This window comes from Eriocheir sinensis, chromosome 12 (genome assembly GCF_024679095.1).
Source record: "Eriocheir sinensis breed Jianghai 21 chromosome 12, ASM2467909v1, whole genome shotgun sequence".
NCBI classification, from domain to species: Eukaryota; Metazoa; Arthropoda; class Malacostraca; order Decapoda; family Varunidae; genus Eriocheir; species Eriocheir sinensis.
In genome coordinates this window covers 2,899,504-2,920,561 of record NC_066520.1, presented here as the reverse complement: position 1 = coordinate 2,920,561, position 21,058 = coordinate 2,899,504, and the positions used below count along the sequence as shown (strand labels likewise).

Sequence of the window (21,058 nt, the reverse complement as noted above, 5' to 3'; positions counted from 1 at the left end):
ACACTTCAATATGAAAAAATCAATAAAGTCAATACTTACTTTTTATGAACACGTGTTAAATGTTTGATGACATACGGGCATTATAAACTTGTTGTAAGCGAATCTCATCACGTGTTCACGAATATTCGGTCTTGGAAAACTCCTTACATATTTTTTCAAGAGTTTTTCTTACACCCAAGTGTGAAACATTGTAGGCAAAGTACATGGCATAAGCCCTGCACACATCGCTTCGCGTGCTTTGAAGTCGAAATGCATTTTTATACATACTGAGCCCGGGGTAATCAATATAGTTAAAATGATCAGAGTATAATTTTGGATCGAGAGCATAACTATCTAGGAACACTGCCATGCCCGGTTCATAGTAGAGACAAATCCAGTGTCCCATTTCTCTTTTAGAATAACTTGGTAGCGTATATTGACGATGCACACTATAGGTTTTCTATATCGAGGTATAGAGTTTACCTCGTCTGCCAATAACACGCCTAAAAACAAGGCTTGCTTTCCTATGTGCCCCCTCAATCCTCTTTCAATCTCCATGTTGTTCATCGCACAGCCGCTTCAAGCGCGCACATCACACTGCAGCCGTCTTTCAGAATTAACTGTTATTATACCCACTGTTTCGCCAAACAGTATCAACAGACGGTTCTCGTTTTCTCCCTTGCTTAGATTCAAGCTAAGTCTAAGCCCCCCATTCATTTCAACGGGCAAATTATCATTCAAGTTTTCATCACGCAAATCAAATTTGCAAATCATTGCCCCCTTGCCGAAAATATCCTTTCCGATTAAATGGTCTTTGTGAAAACCAAGTGCATCCAAAGTACAATGGTAGAGCTCAGCATAGTCATGAGGGAATTTACTTGGAATATTATACATGGTTCTACCATTAACACTTAAGCTTATTTGACTTATATCGCCATGGCTCAAATACAATGGATTTAGCGTATAGTCGCCAGAATGAGCTTCCATGCTCGTTATAATAAGCGAGAGTTTTTCCGGAATAACATTACCCCACGGTTGATCATACGTTCCTGAGGTTTGGTCTTTGGCTAGCACATAGGTTTTCAAGAGGGTTTTGGTAAATGTCGATTTTAAAAGATTCCCTGTGGCGAGAGACGCGTTCAAAGCATGAAGTGCACTAGGATAAGGAAACAGTCGCGTATAAAGCAGCTTGGCTGAATCTATATGCAGACGAATGTTATCGCCAGTTGGAGAATTTAGCAGCCATGCATTACTAGATAGTTCCATTCGGAGTCTAACCGAAATAGCATCGAACAAGTAACTGTCTAAAGAACTTATATCCAGAAGAAGCGGGGTACAGAGTTGTATACCGTGAGTCTTAACCCGCTTCATAATGGTCTTGTGTTGCACGCTGGCATTGTCAAAGTATTCTGCTGTTACTTTGGAAATAAAACGTTCTCTGGGATGGTAATATTAGCATTGGCTCCAATTGTATTCAATTTATTGGGCGACAAAGTATTCAGCATTTTAACGTATGACGTGTACCCATAAAGTGCATTATTGTCAACAGCTACATCTCCCAAAAAACACTGCACTGATTTGAATAGGCTGTGCGCGGTATTATTTGTAAATTCAACATGTTGAGCGTCATCGAGAGGAGTAGTATTGTCTGGCTTAGTTAAGCGTAAAGAGGTGTGCAACACCAATTTCCCCAAATCAATAAAACTGCCAAGTGTTCCAGGAATGAGAAATTCTATATATCTATCGGATAATTTCACATTGAATCCAAGGTTAGTAGGTAAAACATCAGCATCATAACGGGAGGCAATCGTTGTTTCCAATCATCTCATTTTGTTGGGGCGGGGAAACAGTTCACTGACACCGGCGGCATATTGCCCCAGGGGAGAACGCGGGTCCCCGACACCAACCACGCTGGTGATGCTCGCCATACTGCTCTTAGTTCAACAATGATTACAACTTGGTAAGGATGTCCTTTTTATAACACCTTTTCCTCCCGACTCTCTTAACTTTCTTTTTCCCGCTTCCTCTAGTCAGTTTCATTGCAGCTTGCTTTAAGGAATTAATTCCATGCTTTTTTATAGAGTTTCTCAAGTTGCTTCCCTGTGAAATATTATCTAGAACATTGTTTCAAAATGTTTGAGCTGAAGGCACAATGACATTTTTCACTAGGAAAGGGAAAGCTCTTTTAGCGAGTCCTGCTAAAACCGAGAATAAACCCCCGCCTCTGTGATAGCTTGGTTCATAAGAAAGTGTGACTATATCATCAATACCACTCCCTCGTGATGATATCTGTTTGCCATTCGAAAACAGGGTATGATATTCTGCTACGGAAGGAGGGATGAATGTAACCCGCATGGTGGCGGCGAGGAGAGCAGGAGACTGTCTTTTCAAATGGACAACATTCCTATTAATACAGCAAAATGTACTCAAAGATTCAACGCGATCGGATATGAAGTAAACATGTAACAAGGTATCCTTCTTCGAAATGCATAGGACGACCTTTTTGATCTGTGAGTTTAATAGAAATCGAATCAATTACTTTGGATTTAAGGGACTTATATATAGTTGGATGCACGCCTTTTGTTAGACCTCCGGAGAGCGAAAAGGCATCAAGAATATTTACATTTTTCCCTGCATAGCTAGAGGGATTGACAAGGTCAGTGTAAATGAGAACACACTGTACGTCACCATTTCTCAACAGAGGGGCATGACCATGTAGCGGAACAAGAACGTTTTTTTTTTTGTTCTTCATGTGTACCCAAGGAAGAAAACACAGCATAACCTAAGTTGGGACAAAACCGAGAACCTGGGCCAGTCGCGTATCAAAGGAAACCTTAATAAATACTTGTGGATGATAACCATTGTAGCAGAACAAAGTTAAATGATCATTTGTTGAGCTAAATGCAAGAACCTCTCTAGAATACGCTAGTAAATGGTAGTTGTATCCATCGACCATCTCCTTTATCAATGTCGTTATTATACCGTTAACACACATCAGCAAATACCCAGTGTCATTATACAAGATATTAGCATTAATAGCCTCTGACAGTGTGCGTCTTTCAATAGCTTCTGAATTTGGCGTTGGTCTTATACCACATTCAAGATGTATACTACACTCTGGTTCACCCGGTTTAACAATGTAATACCGACGGGGAAGCAACACGTTCAGTAGACCGACTTCATATTCCACGTCCTTGTCTAATGTTAGAGTTTGTATATTATTAGTAAAGCTAGTGCTGGAATTGGGGTAAATTTCCCCATCCGCAATGCTGGTAACATATATATGATGTGACTCCATTTAGAGCAAGCAAGACACTAGCAAAAATATTATAATTATTTCATTATATAGAGGTAGACATGACGAGATGCCAATTACATATTGAAGGTAAATCATACTAAACATCATTACATTGTTATTTATTGACATATTTTACATTTAGTGATGTACATAATTATTGGGAAATTGTCTGGAGCTATAGTTATTTAGGACCCACGTCGACTACAGCACCGTCCCGTTTTCTTTTCCATTCGTCAGCCACAGCGTCGTCCTCTGTATCCACCAGTTTTTTCTTTTCCTGTTTCGCTCGGGAGACACAGATAGAGTTATTTTTGTTTCGGGCTCATGGCAGGTCCACCATCTGTCCAGGATGACGCACGATATATTATGCGGTTGGAGTTCAGCCGCAGCCTCTTGGAGATGCGGTTGGTAGTCAGCTTTCCACAACACGTAAAGAATTCCAGCGCTTGCAATATTGTAGGGGAAGACGACACTTGTAATGTTGCTTTTAATCACCCATTTTACCAGTTTTGTGATGGACTCTTTAAACCAGCGGAGACGGTTATCATAACTGTCTTCCTTTACCCCACGAATGAAATTTTGATCTCTTGACGTCTGAAGATATCCTTGGTTTATAGGGTTATTTTCCAGTTCGCGGCCAGGAGCATATTGGGTTAGGATACACGCCACATAAGGAAGATTTTCACTCGGAGGATAGCGAATATGCAGACTACCGGGGATAATACGATCTTCCCAGCGACACCTGTTCAGTTGATAGATCGGGCTTCTTTCGCGGTAGAGATTACTGTGCGGGTATAATCCATGTAGGCGTCCAGTAAACCCCCTCTTTTCGTAGCAGGAACTGCAGTTGAGGGAAGAAACGATGATGGTCTTGTTGTTGCGGTAGATGTCATCGCCAGGAGAACCGTCTTTGTAGTTGAACACGTAGGCGTCCGACATGGTGTCCTCTGGTATACTGGTGAGTGATGAATAGTACCGCTTCAGCTGATGGCGAGGGACGAGTAGCGAACCATCGTCCCATCTGCTCTCTCTTATAAGCCCGCTCGGGGCACCACCGTGTCCGAGCGTGTTCGTCCTCGCCTCCGGCATTTCTCTCTCCATGACGTCGCCGCTCCCTCTGTATAAGCCACGCGTCCAACGCGGCTCAGTATCTACCACGTCCATGATTCTGTTTCTTTCTTGAATCACAATGTAGGACTGCACTAGCACATTGGAAAAGCGGATTTAATATGGAACCCATCTGAAGTTGCCAACGATGGTTGTTTGGTGAAACCAGATCCCTGAATCTTTTGCCCCACGCGCGTATTTTTTATTTCGCTAGGTAATACACCCGGGGCGTCAATGATGTGTTTTATATCAGCAATGTCAGCAATCGTTGGTTTTTGACTTGCATTAGAGAGTAAATTCAACATGTACAGGATATTGGAGGATCGAACAGAAGACAATAGGTTGCCTCGGCTATCCCATTTTACGATGGGATTGTCTTTTATTCGTTCTAGCATCATAATGACGTACGGCACGTCGATACTTTTAACATACAGAGGTATTAAATTACTTATTTCAGGATTGGAGGAAATCTTGTTCTCCCTAATTCCTGTGACTCTAAGTTGCACGGGTGGTAGTTTTGTGGTTTTGTATACACCAGATCGCGATTCTTTTTTTGTTTTTTTTTTGTAAGTTTTCTTTCTTGCAGAGCGAGATGACGGGTTCAGTCTTGGAGGAGTGCTTGGTCTTGCACCATGGGACGACACGACAGGACCGCTGCTGCTTGTTGGCACATGTTCAGAGACCGGCATGTGATCGGGATGGGTCGACTGCGGGTTGAAACACGATTGGCCGTTGACCCCCGGACTCGTGGAGTTGGCGCATTAAGGCTTAATACCCATTAAAACACGCTCAGCGGTAGACTCGGGAACAAGATAATACGTGCGCATTATCCAAATAATTCTCCGATCAAGGAAGCGGCAATAGGTAATATAGCAGCTAATATATTACCACCCCGTCTCGATGTCAATATAAGTCTTTTCTTATGGAGAGGAGTTTTCTTTCTAGCTATGGCACGTATGTCTTCCCGATAGTTACGTAATTTCTTGATAACTTTGTTATTGAGGGTGATGTGCTTCTTTAACAAATTGGAAAATATTTCAGATATACAGTTCAATTGTTCTCGAGCTGCTTGCTTAATAGCACGGTTTCTATCTTTTACTTTTAATTTCTTCAAAAGTAAGACAAAGTTTTTGTGTGCACTGAGGAGTGGTGTCTTTTTACGCATTTTCTACAATATCATTAGCTTCAATCTAGCTGTTGAATGAAGTAGGGTATCCCAACCACGATACAAAATACTGCTTTTTTCCTTTATTTTTTCGTGAACGCAGTATTTTAATATCGTATGACTCAGGCAGAGCGCTTAAGACGAGCTCTGGCGCTTAGAATATCCCCTGTATTGGTTCTCCAGACAAATCTTCTATAAGTTCTTGAGCGATTCTTGTGTTTAATTGATTTTATGCGAAAGAGCTCGTGAGTATTTTGCTGCGTGTATCCTTTATGGAATACAGAGGAACGAGCACTTCCAACAAGGCGAACTATTTCCCCAACTGCCAGTCGAGAACTGAATGCGTGCTTTAAGTGTACGAATGGCCCGCTCTGCCAAGGCTGCTTTGATCTCACTTGAGTACACACTGTACAGCTTAATGCCCCGGGAACATAAATAGTTTCTTACTTTTCGATTCCAGAATTCTGTGCCCAAGTCGGTGTTTAATCTTCGTAAGCCTTCAGAATCTTTATTTTCCACCACTTGTTTAAAGACCACGAGCATAGTATTTGCGTCTTTATTCCGACACGGGACAACTTGCATATATCTAGAAAACACGTCTATGCATACTAACAAGTAGTCTATGTTATTATTTTCCTTTCTTATATGTCTCACGTCTGCTAAATCGGCAGCCATGATTACTTTGGGTTTTGAGGATATTATCTTTTGCCGGTGAAATTTTTTAGTCTGTAGCTTATGCAATGTATATGTTTTATTGCTTCTCAAAAAGTTGAATACGTCATCACGTGTTATTGCCGGATTTATACTTTTTGCTTTCTCCCATAATTTCGCTTGAGAGCTTAAACCATAGGGTTCGTTATGTTGGGAGTATAGAGCGTATAAAGAGTTCCTTCTTCCTGGAGTTCACCATTGGAATACGCGTTCACCTGGGGGTTCTCTAACAATGTTTGAGCGAAACTGTAGGGACTCAGGAGTATTTATACCCAAATCAACAAAAAGATATCCATAAGGACGTGAATATACAGCATATTTATATATATCTACAAACTGGTTTGCCTTCTCTTTCCCGAATATTTGTCTGCCCAGAGTGTGAATTTGAGATAAATCGCGCTGTCTTAACAAGAGGAAATGAGAACAGTTCAGGCTAATATTCCTTGCATGCTTTCCACCCATATATAGATTTTGAGTGATAAATATACATGAAATATTGTTGTGCCATCCGCGAGTAAAAGCATCAACCACAATTTTGTTTCTTACAGCATCAATGAAAATATCGTCAAGTACATACAATGTCCCTCTCTGATCAAACGTATCCTCGTTGGCAATTGGATCAATTATTTCAGACGACACTACAATTTTAGGTCCTATTTCTTTATTTCTTTGAAGAGGATGAGACGTTAAGCCACATATGACAATTTTTTTGAACTTTTCATGATACTTAAGTATAAGCTACTGTACAAGTTCCGATTTTCCAGAGTTGCTATATTCTGCAACTATTATGCGCGCAGAGTATTGGAAAATATCGAGAAGGTTCTCTGAATATGTCTCAGCCATAGCGGAAACTCTATTAATGATGGTAATTATTAAAATATGATGCTTATATAGCACAGAATATGTGTGTGTGTGTGCGCGTGTGTGTGTATACAACAAGAACAACAACAACAATAACAATAGCAATTACCCTCACTTTGTGTTTGCCCCCCACTTCCGTCACCCCCCCGCTGACCGCCCTCTGACCGTCCTACCCCCACTCCCGTCACCCCCCCCCCCCCCGCTGACCACCCTTTCTTCCGTCACCTCCCCCCGCTGACCGTCCTAACCCCGCTCCCGTCACCCCCCCCCCCCCCCCGCTCCAGTGCCCCCCGCTTCCGTACGCTAGCCCGAGAGGGGGGGGGGTAGGGCATGTGAAAAAGTGAAAGATTGGAGGGGGGTGGGGGTAGGGGGGGATAAGGGGGGGTCCACCTACCCCCTCTTCCGTCACCCCCCCGCTGACCCCCCCAACCCCCACTTCCGACCCCCCCACTGAGGTTACCCCCACTTCCGTACATTTGTTACTACTGATAAAGGATTAGTAAGGCACGACTTTCCTTTAATAAACCCATGCTGTGAGTCGTGAATTAAATTATGTCTGTGAATATGGTCCCTAATACTATCAGCTATTACTGACTCAAGCATTTTACCTATAACTGACGTCAAACTGATCGGCCTATAGTTTTGCATAGAAGATTTATCTCCCTTTTTAAATATTGGAATAACGTGTGACTGCCTCCATGAAAAAGGCACCACCCCTGTGTCTAGCGACTTCCTAAAAACTTCAATTAGCTGCCCACTGATTTCAGATTTACATTCTTTTAATACCATGGGAAAAATTTAATCTGGCCCTGGCGCCTTAGTAACTTTGAGTCTATCTATCTGTCTAATCACGACCTCCCTACTTACGTTGATGTCGGTTAATCCTTCTACCTCTTCTCCCCTGTAGATCTGTTCTCCCTGAGGTATCTCGTCTAATCTTTCTTCGGTAAATACAGTTAAGAAATATCTGTTTAACGCCTCACTCATTTCCTCATCTGTATCTATCAGTGATTCTCCTGACTTAAGCGGTCTTATCTTGCCCTATCTTGTCCCGTGTTAACGAGTGGATCGTGGATTCCAGGTTCTTGATTTTTCTTTCATCATGCCCTGCCTTGACGCAGAAACGGCAAGTCTCGCTTGCCCCATTACTTAATAGTGGCGAAGGCCACTATTAAGACAACGTTTCAAATTTGAGGGCATATTGGCTGATCTTTCCGCGGAGCGTAGTGAAACAAAGGTTCCCAGGTGAAACAAGGGGTCCCAAGGGAATACGGCCGGCGAGCGGGAGGTGTCTGATGGCCTGGAAATTTCTGTTTAACAAGGAAAATTACAGCCTGATACAATATCTAATATAAACACTTCCTGGGAAATGAATAGGAAAAAAATACGTGTAGAACGTCTAGAAGGAGCTTGCGTGCACCACTGTGAAGTTGTGAGATGTATGGGGTTAGTACAGCGAGCGAAAGCAAGTGTGTTAGGGTGAGGGTGATGGAATGGAATGTATCAGAAATAACACTTAGCAGAGCCTTTACCTTCTTACCTTTACCTGTAGCTATAGTGACCTAGCATAGATCCCTTTTTAAAATCAGGGTCATAGGTCGAGGTCACACAGATAAAATAAAAAATAAATCGGACTCTTTCTTTGCCCTTTATTTCTCACCGGTATTATTAAGCTACCACATAATATTCATGAAACTGAGTCCATTACTATCTTCATAACATATTTCCCCATATCGCAAGCATGAATTAATTTCTCAATACCTCGTGCAATTAAATGATCTTCGCAAAAAAAAAAGTAGTGTATATAAACATATTTTTTTCTCTCCTCTTGCTCCAACTCACTGTAATCTACGTAATTTTTCTCGTGTTGAACATTTAATTACACATTTAAATTCAGCACACTTCTTTGGTTCTAATAGTCTAAGATAATTATCAGTACAAAAATAGATTGTTGGTGAAAATGACCGAGAATATAAGATCTATGCCAAACCATCCTGGCGGCAACAAGTGTGAGCACGGCCAATTTGTTCTTGATGTTTTATTCTATAGTTTGGTCTCGATCTACTACCTTTCTTAAAAACCTTAATCTGCTGTTAGGCTTTTCACGTCGCAGACTGACAGAATGGTGTTTTACATTCCAGCTTGGTGCGTCCTGTGCTGATAAGGCCTCGGGGAACATGCAGCAGCAGTAGCAGAGTTACATGGGCACAGCAGAGATGTGATGAATGACCAGTGGGTGCTGCACGTGTCTCTCTAATATCAACATTACGATCGAGTCCATGTGAAAAAAAATGTTTTTGAAAAGTTGAATATAATAGTGATATGGCTTTGGCTGGTGCTGGCTTTAGATAACACTGTCTAGTCTGTAGTGTGTATGGGCCTCTAACTATCCCTTGTTACATTAGTGTGTGTGTGTGTGTGTGTGTGTGTGTGTGAGAGAGAGAGAGAGAGAGAGAGAGAGAGAGAGAGAGAGAGAGAGAGAGAGAGAGAGAGAGAGAGAGAGAGAGAGAGAGAGAGTGTGTGTGTGTGACGAAGAGAATAATATTGTGATGTCACTATTATCCAGGAGAAAGCAGCAGGAATATCTAGTGTGTGACCTGATATAGGCCTCTTTTAATATTTTTTAGGGCAAAGCAATATCATAATAAAACAAGACACAATCTCCAGAAGAAATTATGACATAGTTATGATGAAAGTTAAATTAAAGTACTTGGTGCAAAGACTGGCTTAGTAACTGAATTTTGTTGAAAATGTTTAATTAGAAATAAAAGAAACAAACTAAGGTCATGAAAAAGTGAAAGTCTGTGATACAGAGTGTAGAAACCCAGAGTGTTTTGTAATCTCAGTATGCCCAGTGACTTTTCTAGTTCTCTGTCTCATGAATCCGGGGTTGTCCAGTGTGTCTTTTCATCCCAGCAGGTGAGCACGAACACTTGCAACATCTCTTGGGGTGTAGCTGTCAGTTCTTCATCAGTGGCTGTCAGTTCTACTCCATCACTGAGTGTTGATTCTACTCGACCCGACTTAACAGCAAGGCTGAGGACAAGTCCTTCTCTTTCCCTACCTGCTGAAGGGAACTCTCTTAAAGAAATCACAAAGACACAAGTACCTGTGTCAACAGCGTCTAAATGTGATTTCAGTGTTTCCAGGGAACCAGACTATCATCTTAATGACACCCAATGCTTGAGAAATTTACAGCATTGCCGTTTAGATGCCAGTTTACCAGAGGGATTGTGTGAGAGACTAAAAGAGGCCGAGGTTCTGAACACATCTAGTACGGTCTCATTTTATCACCAGGATAGTGGTTTGCCGGTCATTTCGGAACGAACAAAGTCCTGTCCCAAGACAAATCCAAAGAAAGAAGTGTTACTGATTGTTGGCGACCTATTAATATCAAAAGCGGAAGAGTCACAAGCAAATGAAGAATTAAACTTAAAAGCAGAACACAGTGGCACACCATTCTTCTTACCTGCTCATTCTGGCAGCAATCTGACCATACAAAAAATTGATTATAAGTGTAGTGTGTTGCAGGATCACAGCAAAGCGTGTCAGTGCAGTACTCCTCGTCTGCATGTGTATCTAACTTGTGGCCACCAGTGCAGAGTGACATGCATCACCAGAAAAGACAGCAGCAGTACCATCATTAAGACACAGAGTCTCTCTACTAAACCCTTAGACAAGTCTATTACACCTCATCACACACTTAGCACCATAATGATGACAGGGAAACTTAAAACCAAGTGTCCCAACAAAAAAAATGATTCATCTAGATTTTCCCACAAAAAGTTAATAGTCGAGACTTCTGTTGATGATGTAGTAGTGCCAGGAAAATCGTCTGACATCGACAAGAATATGCCAATAGAAAAAAATAAACAAGATGAACCAGAGTCTGAGCTACTTGCAGAGGGTGAATGTGTCTGGCTTCCCACCATCATGAGTACTCTATCTGGGGATGTGGAGTATGTCGTGTTAGATGATGACGCTCTCAACTTAGGACAGGCATCCGACAGACCAGTGTCTCCAGGGTCATTGAAGTCTAAAATCAATACAATATATGAGGATATTGATGAAAATCTAGTCAATACAAGCAACAGTGATGTGTTACAAAGCATGAAGCCAACCAAATCTCGAGTCTCGCCATTAAGAAGACTGTCAGAAATAAAGCAGGAAATAGGACAGATTGTGAATTCAGCAACAGCTAGCACAGACAAGAAAGAAGAGGTTAGTGATGACCTAGCAACTTCCTCCAGCCTGGCAGAGGTGTGCACTAACCACTGCCCATCTATCAAAGACATATTTGGTGACATTTGTGTGAAGGAAGAGCCATTGGAGGATGTTAAGCAAGACATGACAGTCGACGATTTCAGTAAAGAGATTCTAAAGACTTCAAATAAGGAGCAAAGCAATAACCTTCCTTCAGGGACTTTCATGCAGAAGGAAGAAGTGGATAGCGAAGATGAGTGTGAAGAAGGTTCCGGCAGAGGTCTCTTTGCAAAGCTAATCAAAGAGGAAAGCAATGCCAACGAGGAAGTTAACATTATTGCCCCCAACTCTGATGATTCACTGGGTCCACTTCAGATAGATGAAAAGTACTTTCCATCTTCAGAGGACACAAGTCTGTCTTTAGTGAAGGATGTCATGGAGTTAAGCGTGCCAAGTGTTAACATCATCAGCCCTTTCAAAATAAAGATCCTCCTGGGAAGTCCTAAAAACGAGTCACACCAAGTTCATGCAGAACCAACACCACAGGTGGGACCTTCCAGCAACAACATGTTTGGAAAGGTTGTGGAAGTAAAAAAAGGAGTTTTGACACCTGAAAAAGTCAAACGAACTGCCAAAAAGAGTCAAGACAGCACTTCAATGCCTGTCCAGTTAACAAGTAGTCCAGGTGCTCTTAAAACTGTTGACAGTATTCAGAGTCTGACGTGTATCTACTGCCACACCAGCTGCCCAGATATCCAGGCTCTTGCTGAACACTTTGAGAACCACCAGAAGGATGGTTTGATAATTTGCTACTTTTGTCAAAAGAGCTTTGGTGATAAAACTGGCATGAAGAGGCACATGCGGACCCATACAGGTGAGAAGCCATATCAGTGTAAGATATGTGGCAAACGCTTCAGTCTCCCTGGAAACTTCAAAAAGCACAGAGACATACACGAAGACAAACGGACAGAGCCTTGTGGGGTGTGTGGCAAAACTTTTAGACGGAAGGAGCACTTGAAGTATCACATGCGCACCCACACTGGGGAGAAGCCATTTCGGTGTAGTGAGTGCGGCAGCTGCTTCACGGCACGTTACTCGCTCCAGATACACATGAACATACACCTGGGAAAAAGGCCATACAAGTGTACCTACTGCAGCAAGGCTTTCTCGGACAAATCCACGATGAGGAAGCACGTGAGGGTTCACACCGGAGAGAAGCCATTCCGGTGCCAGGAGTGCTGGCGCTGCTTCGGTGAGTCCGGCACCCTGGCGGCACACATGGCCACGCACCGGAACGAACGCCCCTTCCGCTGTGACAAGTGTGAGCTGTGCTTCAAGACAACAGGAGGCCTCAGACAACACGAGAAAGTGCATTCTGGTGAGAAACAATTCGCTTGCAGGTTCTGTGGCATGAAATTCTTACAAAAATACAACATGACCATGCACGAACGGATTCACACTGGAGAAAAACCGTACACCTGCTCCCACTGCCAGCGCAGCTTCCGGAGCCGCTCGTGTCTAGCCAAACACGTTGTTCTACATGGCGGGGACGATGAGCGCCGCTTTGGATGCGACCACTGCAACAGTAGATTTTACCGCAAAGCCCACCTGAGACGCCACATAGACATGCACTTGGGAATAAAGAACTATAAATGTGACTATTGCCAGAAGAAGTTTTCTACTCGGGGAACACTGAGGAGTCACCTCAAGACGTTCCACAGCCATGGCGCTCGACGATTCCCATGTAACAGATGTGGCAGAGTGTTCAAGCGGCAGGTGTATGTGAACACTCATCTGTGTGCCAACACCGCATTCAAAAGTGAGTCAAGGAACGAGAACGGGGAGGCAAATGAGGATGCACATACGGCTGTGTTCAACAATGAATCTACAGACTCGGAAGATGTAACGTTTGAGGTGAAAAGTGAACCAGAGGAATCCGTGGTGGAAGACATCGAAGTGAATAATGAACTGGATGAAGATCAAATGGACTACACAGTCTTGGAAAAAGAAGTGGAATTAGAATGGGAGCCTCAAAGCTAATTCATTCATGAGAAGAACAGCAAAAGTGTCTTTGTGTGAGTGCACTTTTTTTGTGTGTGTGCGTTTGTATTATAGGAAAGATACCAAAGATAAATAAGACCTGTACACACAGATCTACATAAAAAAGTAACTGAGCTGCAAAGTTACTAAGTTCAAATTTAGTTTACACAATTACTCATTGTATATACTACCTCTTGATGTTTAGTTATAGTGGCATGAAGAAAACAAAGTCGGAGCTTAAATGCTCCAGAGCATAATTGTTTAAAAGGATAGGCGAGTGAAGATTCTAGTTAACTTTTGAATTGATAAGATCGAAGAAAACGACTGAGAAAAAATACAGGATTTAAGCTATATTAATTAGATCAAACAGAAGTGTGCGTATGATATGTTAGTATTACTTCGATGACTAGTTGCTAGATCCCCGATGCAATCTTTGCCAAGATCTGGTTAGGATTATGGTAGATATACTTGTCATGTTACCTTCTTGTCTATAGAGTTATTAAGAAAAAATGGCCATTTGCCCAGCTATTTTTCTGGCAATGTAAAGCTTATGGTGCCAAAAATCTGATCAAAAGTCTAATATTTCTTGTTATAGTATCGAGTGGATCACTAGAAAGCGAAATAAATTAGATGAAAATAACTACTAATGTGATGTATATCATGGAAAAAAAATCACCATTTATGATGTCTTATGTATTCATTTCTAAGAACAGATAAATTGATGTTATGGACGATACTGTGGTACAAATAAACATAATCAAGAAAATATGGAACGCAAAATTTGAAAGATTATATACTCCGGTTCTCAAAAAGATAAAGAAATATTATGGTTAGTAAATATTAGAACATGACATAATCGAAATTGATGGTGAGAGTTTTGTGTCGTGGATTGGATGCAATAAAATCTAAAGCAGTGTATGCCATGTACGTAGTTCTAAAGAGTTTACATACGCCATGACAAAAGCAGTGTCTTGGCGGGGTGGTAACATTTTCATGTAAACATACCACAGCTACGTGCTCTGAGTTGCCTAGCATGGTAACATATTTTTGTTGGCCTTTAGGATAATATTATTTTTCAGTCTATTTGTGTGGAAATAAATATTTGTTTCTAAATATAACTTGTTCTCATATTAAGAATAATCAGAAAGCAGGCTAGTAAAGAATATTATCATTGCTTTTGTTCTTTTCTTGAGGAAAAACATTTCGATGCTAAAGTGTAAACGTTAGATGACCATGTTGTAGTAACCATGTGTACCCTACTGCTATTTTGTCTGTAGATTAGGAGAGAGAGAGAGAGAGAGAGAGAGAGAGAGAGAGAGAGAGAGAGAGAGAGAGAGAGAGAGAGAGAGAGAGAGAGAGAGAGAGAGAGAGAGAGAGAGAGATTTACACAGCTATACATAGATATTCAGACCACACAGACCCTGTGGTCAGGACTGTATAAGTGGTCTGTCATAAATATTAAGTGTAATTACAAGTCAAATGGCCTAAAAAACTGCAAGACTGCATTTTTGCCTTAGTTAATATTAAGATGGAGGAAATGGCGGTTGAATTTCTTTTCAAATGAGTCAATCGTGTTGCACTAAACCACTTTAGGAGGGAGTTAAGTGTCCTTCGCATGATAGGGAGGACAAAACGATACCATATATTCCAAGTGAGGTCTGACTAAACTATTGTGCATCGGTAGTATTACAGCTAAACTTTTGAATGAAAAGTTTCCTACAACAAAGCCCAACATCCTGTTCCCTATATTATTTGCTGCGTCAATGCATTGCTGCGAGAACTTTGACGAATTTTTGACACCTAGGCCCTCAACACATGATACGCTTTTAAGTGTCACACCACACATTTCATAATCGAACCTCCTATCTTTTGTTCCAACTTAGTACTTATTTATTTTGAAAAGTATCTCCAATCCGTCAGATTAAGCTGAAATTTTATTCAGATCTTCTCGGAGTTTTACCTTGTCTTAGTCTGCGAGGGCCGAGTTACCAATTTTCGTGTCGTCAGCAAATTTTTTGATGAAATTATTGTCCAACATCGACGTCATTAATGTAAATTATGGACAGTATTGGACCAAGAACTGAGCCTCTTGTGACAGGCGTTCACCCTAAAAGCTCCTTTAATCACCATTCTTTGTTGTCTATTGCTCAACCAATTAATGATTCACTGGTTGTTGTACCTGGTTGTTTGCTTTTCTAAAGTAAAATATGGTTTAGAACTTTATTAAAGTCCTTTTCAAAACTCCGATAAACTACAACCAGTGATTTATTTACGGCATAAACTGAGGAGAGGTCATTTTAAAAGATCAATAGGGTAGAAATCAGATACTGAGGAAAAAATAGTATTCGACTTCTTAGCAATATGCTGAGTTTAAGTTACTAAATTAACTGTACTGCCAGTCCAATCGTACTACTGCTCTATATTTTTGTTGTTTGCGTATTTGAAGAAAGACCGGATTAGTTTTACAATTATCAGTGTTAATTTCTTCAAATCTACGCTTTGCCTGACATACATTTTTTTCACTCGTCAACTGGTTTAATGATAAAGTTTGTTATTTTCGTTAGAGTTTTGCACTTTTTTCCTATAAAACATATTTCTTCTTGAGAAAATCTTTGATTTTGATTTTAAACCGATGGATTTTTATCAGTGTTGTGTAGCTTCCTACCAAATTAGATAAATGTATTCTGCTGAGCATCTAGTCAGGAAATTTAATTAACATTTCTGTGTGTGTGTGTGTGTGTGTGTGTGTGTGTGTGTGTGTGTGTTAAAATAACATTTTTTTTCATCATTACCATACATTGCCATATAAAGTTTATGAATATCGGTTGAAACAGTCTGACGTATACATTTTCTTTAATAATTATTTCATGCAGTATGGCAAGTTTTTTTTTCTGCATAAGTTTATATACAGAAGTGTAAGTTAATGGACGCATAGTCATCAAACTTAGTCCTTGTGACCCTCCAAGTGTGATGTAATTATGATTTCTGCAACAATAACGATAAGAATTTTAACTCATACATCTTTCATCATGAAAATGATATTTCCTTTGTCCTCGTACTTAAAACTTTGATTATCTTGAATGCTCTCTGAATTCTACTACATTAATGTGAAGTTTAATACTCAGTGATTGTGTTCAAGATATACTGACCTGTAAGGTTGTGTTCTCCGCTTGCATTAAGGATATCACTGTATATATCATCTTATCATTTTTGTATCAAGTTCATGGAGAACAAAAAAACAGTATTCATATTATGTTTGTAAAACGGAAAGGTTGACTGTCAATAAAAATAATAGAATGTACGACTTTGCAAGACAATCCCTTGGCTGCTTTTTGTCTGTCTTAACATTGGGAGTTCCTAAACTGTAGTCCACGGAACCCCAGGGTTCTGTGACAAATTACAATGGGTCCTATACGTGGCAAACAAGACACGCAGCCAACACGTGTCTGACCTAAACGTCTGCAATTATTAACAGGTTCACATGGTAACGACAGATAAAAATGATGAGAGTTTGAATTTCGAACTAAAATTATTAGGCTATTCGTAAAATTTTCATCATTCGTGAAGTTGCAAGTTATTCGTCAAACTCTATCTATCAAGGAAAAAGAAAGGCAGATTGAAAGTTTCAGTTGATAGAAATATTAGGCAAAGACTCGTTGCTTACTTCCAGGGCAAAGCTCTTGAGCGAATATCCTATATGTAGCCTACTTCAAAAAGATCTCGACCTATGAAACATTTGATGCAACAATGTGTGGGTTTGGAAATGTTTTATCACGCAACATTGCTACCAAAAACAAATGTAGAAGCAAATTGGATGCATCCTTTCAGCCTGCCTAGGTCGGGATTCACAAATCATTAGCGACGTAGTTAACGGCATTAACAATAAATCAGCATTGATAAAAGCCGCGGTAATATCATTATGTCGTTAGTCGCTATTACGTCGGCATTCACAAAACATTCATGACGTCACGAGCCACGCTAATTACTACTACAGGCTCGAGGTGTGATCCGTGTACAATGTAGGCTACATCTCTCTTGAAGAGAAGTATTATCCATTTTTTATATAATATATGTCAAAACACTCGAAAAAAAAATTAGGTACCACTGTCAAAGCATTTTTCATTCATATTTCATCAGATTATATATAAGACAATGTCACATTTTCTAATAGCAATGATGTACATGAGCAGAAAAAAATACTATTTGATTTGTGACGAGTTTAAGAGCTATGTGGAAATCTGACACCATATTTGTTGAAGTCTGTGGAATTTTTGTCATTTCCAAAAACACATAACTTTTTGAATGAGTGTCACTTTGTCATATATGCATATAGATTAATGAAACTTGGTACAAAACTTCCCACATGTTCCCTTTTGAATATTCAATATTAACTTATTAGCTACTATAACAAATATTTTATTCAAATATTTTTATGAAACAAACACACCCACGTCCGGTATCCTGGAATATTACCACTTGAGCTGACATAATCTCCTGCAGTGCAAAACATCATGTCAGTTTGCAATTTTTTTGTATTGCTTGTGTGTGAGAAATGTAACACAATTATATCGAAATCGCAATTCGCCTAGGTTTTCTTTGGACGTAAGGGTTGGGACAGGTAAAATGGATCTACCATATGACAATTTTTCATAAGGACCGCCCGACAGACCTCGGTTTTATCATCGCCACCAAGCCAGTTCTTTGTAAGGCATAGGCCTGACCTTGACACAGACTGCGAAATCACCTGGGTCCAGTTATAAACCTTCAACTGTAAATCTCTTCTTGCTGCTTTTTACAGACCGCCTTCTACGTACTAATACAGACTATTTACACAGTCTTCAAATTTCTCTTTCACGCATACAGGCAGAAAAACACATCTGGATCACAGGTGATTTCAACCTCCCTGACATTGACTGGACTGCAATTTTCTCATTTGACCCTCCCGATGCTGACGCCCCCAACCCCATTATTCCCCACACAAACGGACGCCAACTACACGATACATTCATTGACATCATAAATATATTTTCACTCACAAACAGTACTCCAGCCAACACAAACACATAGTGTAACGCGCCCCGCTGGCCACGGTGGCTCTTTGACCACAGCACACACACTTGACCTTTTTCTCACCAACAACATTCTTAACATAACAAACACTCGGGTTGTTCCAGGACTTACTGACCACGACATACTCATTATTGACGCTGATCTCCGACCGATTATAGACATAATAGTCCGGGATCTGACTAGGGTTCTGTAGGAAAGTTTGAGTATGGAGAATTTCTTTTCGGAAATGTTTAGCATGTGTCTTAGTAAGGATTTTTGACTTGGGTGGACATCCATCATCAAGTAGGTTTACCAGCTATGACGTCATCAATAATGGCGGCCGCTCGATCACGAAACCTGTCTTATCTCTGTTAATATTTTACCTATTTGGCTGGAAATTGGGTCAGTGTGTTGTAATTAGCACGTAGAAGGTAAATAATAATACACTCATGACTTTTTCTGTCTTGACCATTTATATATATATATATATGTGTGTGATGCATCAATTCCTCTCAATATTGTACAGAAAGTGATACCATATGATTATAAAAAAATAATATCCACAAATAGTGATTGTTTTACAGACATGTGCATTTATGTCATCAAAAAGATTTTTTCCAAGTTGTATCAGACACCTTTTATACAAAAAATAATATTTACTAGGAGATATGGTTTTACAGACATATGTACATACATATGTTATAAAATAGGGTTTTTGCAAGTTATTTCAGACTCCTTTATAATTCTACAAAAAAAAACATCAATAATATAGTGATTGTTTTACAGACATGTGTATACGAGTATGTTATCAAAGAAGGTTTTTTGCAAGTGGTCTCAGAACCCTTTACAATTATACAAAAAATAATACTTACAAAATAGTGATTGTTTTAGAATTTAGAGATATGTGCAAATGCTATCAAAAAGTGTTTTTGCAAGTTGTATTAGACCCTTTTGCACGCCTACACTTGCAAAAGGAGCAACAGGTAACCTCATTTTCCCTGCAAATACATGAGCATTTGGCACATTTTACTCAGCTACATGCCCCAATAAAGTCACTGGGATATTTCTGTAAATTGGTTTCTGCTACCAAGCCATTTTCTTTTACATCAAAACCAAATTCGCAAGGATCTAAATGAACAAACATGTTTTCAATGCAGTGATGTTGAAGATATGTATAAAAGTATGCCCTCAACAAATATCCATTGGCACTTCTGTTGTGGGTGGCAAATCTTCAATGCCTGTGTCTTTTTCATGATGGTACAGCCACAATCTGAGTCCATCTAAAGATTTGCAAGGTGATTCTTTTCGTAATAACTGTACTAAGTATTCTTCTGCAGCTTGGAAGGTTTTGGCAACATCTTCTGTATCATGAGACACTCCAAAATTTTCCAAATATGTTCTTGATGCAATATTGACAGCTGCTTTCTTGGTCCCAACTTTACTTGTGTAATCTGATCCAAATAATGCATGGATGGCGGGAAGCAAAGAGCATAAGTCCTGACCCATGTTTTATGAATGAACATCATTTCCGAAAAGAAATTCTCCATACTCAAACTTTCCCTACAGAACCTTAGTCAGATACAGGACTATAAACAGAGACCCAGACAGATATTCCTTTATTCAAGGGTTGACATAGACATGATCAAACAAGACCTAACTGCTTTCAGCACTGACTTCACTGCGACAGACCCACACACAAGACTTCCTTCCACCAACTGAAACAACCTGAAACACACCATACACGACTCAATGAACAGACACATACCACAAAAAACACTTTCTAGTAGGTACAGACTTTCCTGGTTTTCCAGGGACCTACGCAGACAACATCGCAAGAAGCAAAGATTCTACAGACACGCACAGACATACAACACAACAGATAATTGGAAAGCCTACAAAAACCCCCAAAAGACATTTGCCAAAAACATAAAAGTAGCGGAACGCAAACACATAGGGATTAGATAGGAAGACACCTACCGAAACGGGCGTAAGCACTTTTCGGTGAGGTATATATGGGAAACGAGGAGGGTGCTGAAGTCCTCCAAAGACCCTTCCCATGTCCTCACTTTCCTTTTCCCTATTGTCTTGTCAACACCAGAGAGTAGTTCAGCATGCTCTCTAAAGACAGATTCTCTCTTTCCACACCAAACTACATTCACACAACATACACACCATTTCCCAAAATTTTACAAATTCAAAATGGCTAATTGAAACAGAGCCTCAGAGTCCCCACCTGGGGGGGACCACAAATTCCCCCAGGGAGGACTCCCCTTTTGGCTGTCGACTTGAGAGGTGTCTTGATAACTCCTCAGACCTCTTTCTTATCAGCTTCTGCAACATTCGCGGTCCTCGTTCCAATTTCCATTCTGTGGAGCACCATCTCTCCTCCTCAAAGCCTCACCTTCTCTTCCTCACTTAAACACGGGTCTCGGCGGCTACTGACAGCAATCTCTACTATGTTCCCTCCTACTATCTCTATCCTAAATTTCAATCCAAAGCTGGAGGTTGCAACTACGTGCGCAACGACATCACTTGCTCTCGTGCCCACGACCTTGACTTCTGCATTTTCCACCATCTGGCTAAGGCTTCATTGTCATTCTATTACTAAATACATATGTGCTGTTTATCTCTCACCTAACTCTACT

The 21,058-nt window shown here is 40.5% G+C and overlaps 1 protein-coding gene across 2 annotated transcripts in view; it reads left to right on the top strand.

The window, feature by feature from the left end:
* The window catches only part of LOC126997306 (zinc finger protein 569-like), a 63,815-nt gene extending 47,150 nt beyond the window's left edge, over positions 1-16,665 (top strand). The window contains exons 2-3 of one of the 2 annotated variants that reach the window (XM_050858310.1): positions 9,263-9,353; positions 10,041-16,665. In XM_050858310.1, coding sequence (XP_050714267.1) covers positions 10,836-13,364 — 2,529 coding nt within the window. In that variant the 5' untranslated portion in view covers positions 9,263-9,353; positions 10,041-10,835 and the 3' untranslated portion in view covers positions 13,365-16,665. Of the gene's footprint in view, positions 1-9,262 lie in introns of both variants that reach the window. The other variant, XM_050858309.1, reaches the window with a different exon arrangement.
* Positions 16,666-21,058: the final 4,393 nt, after the last annotated feature.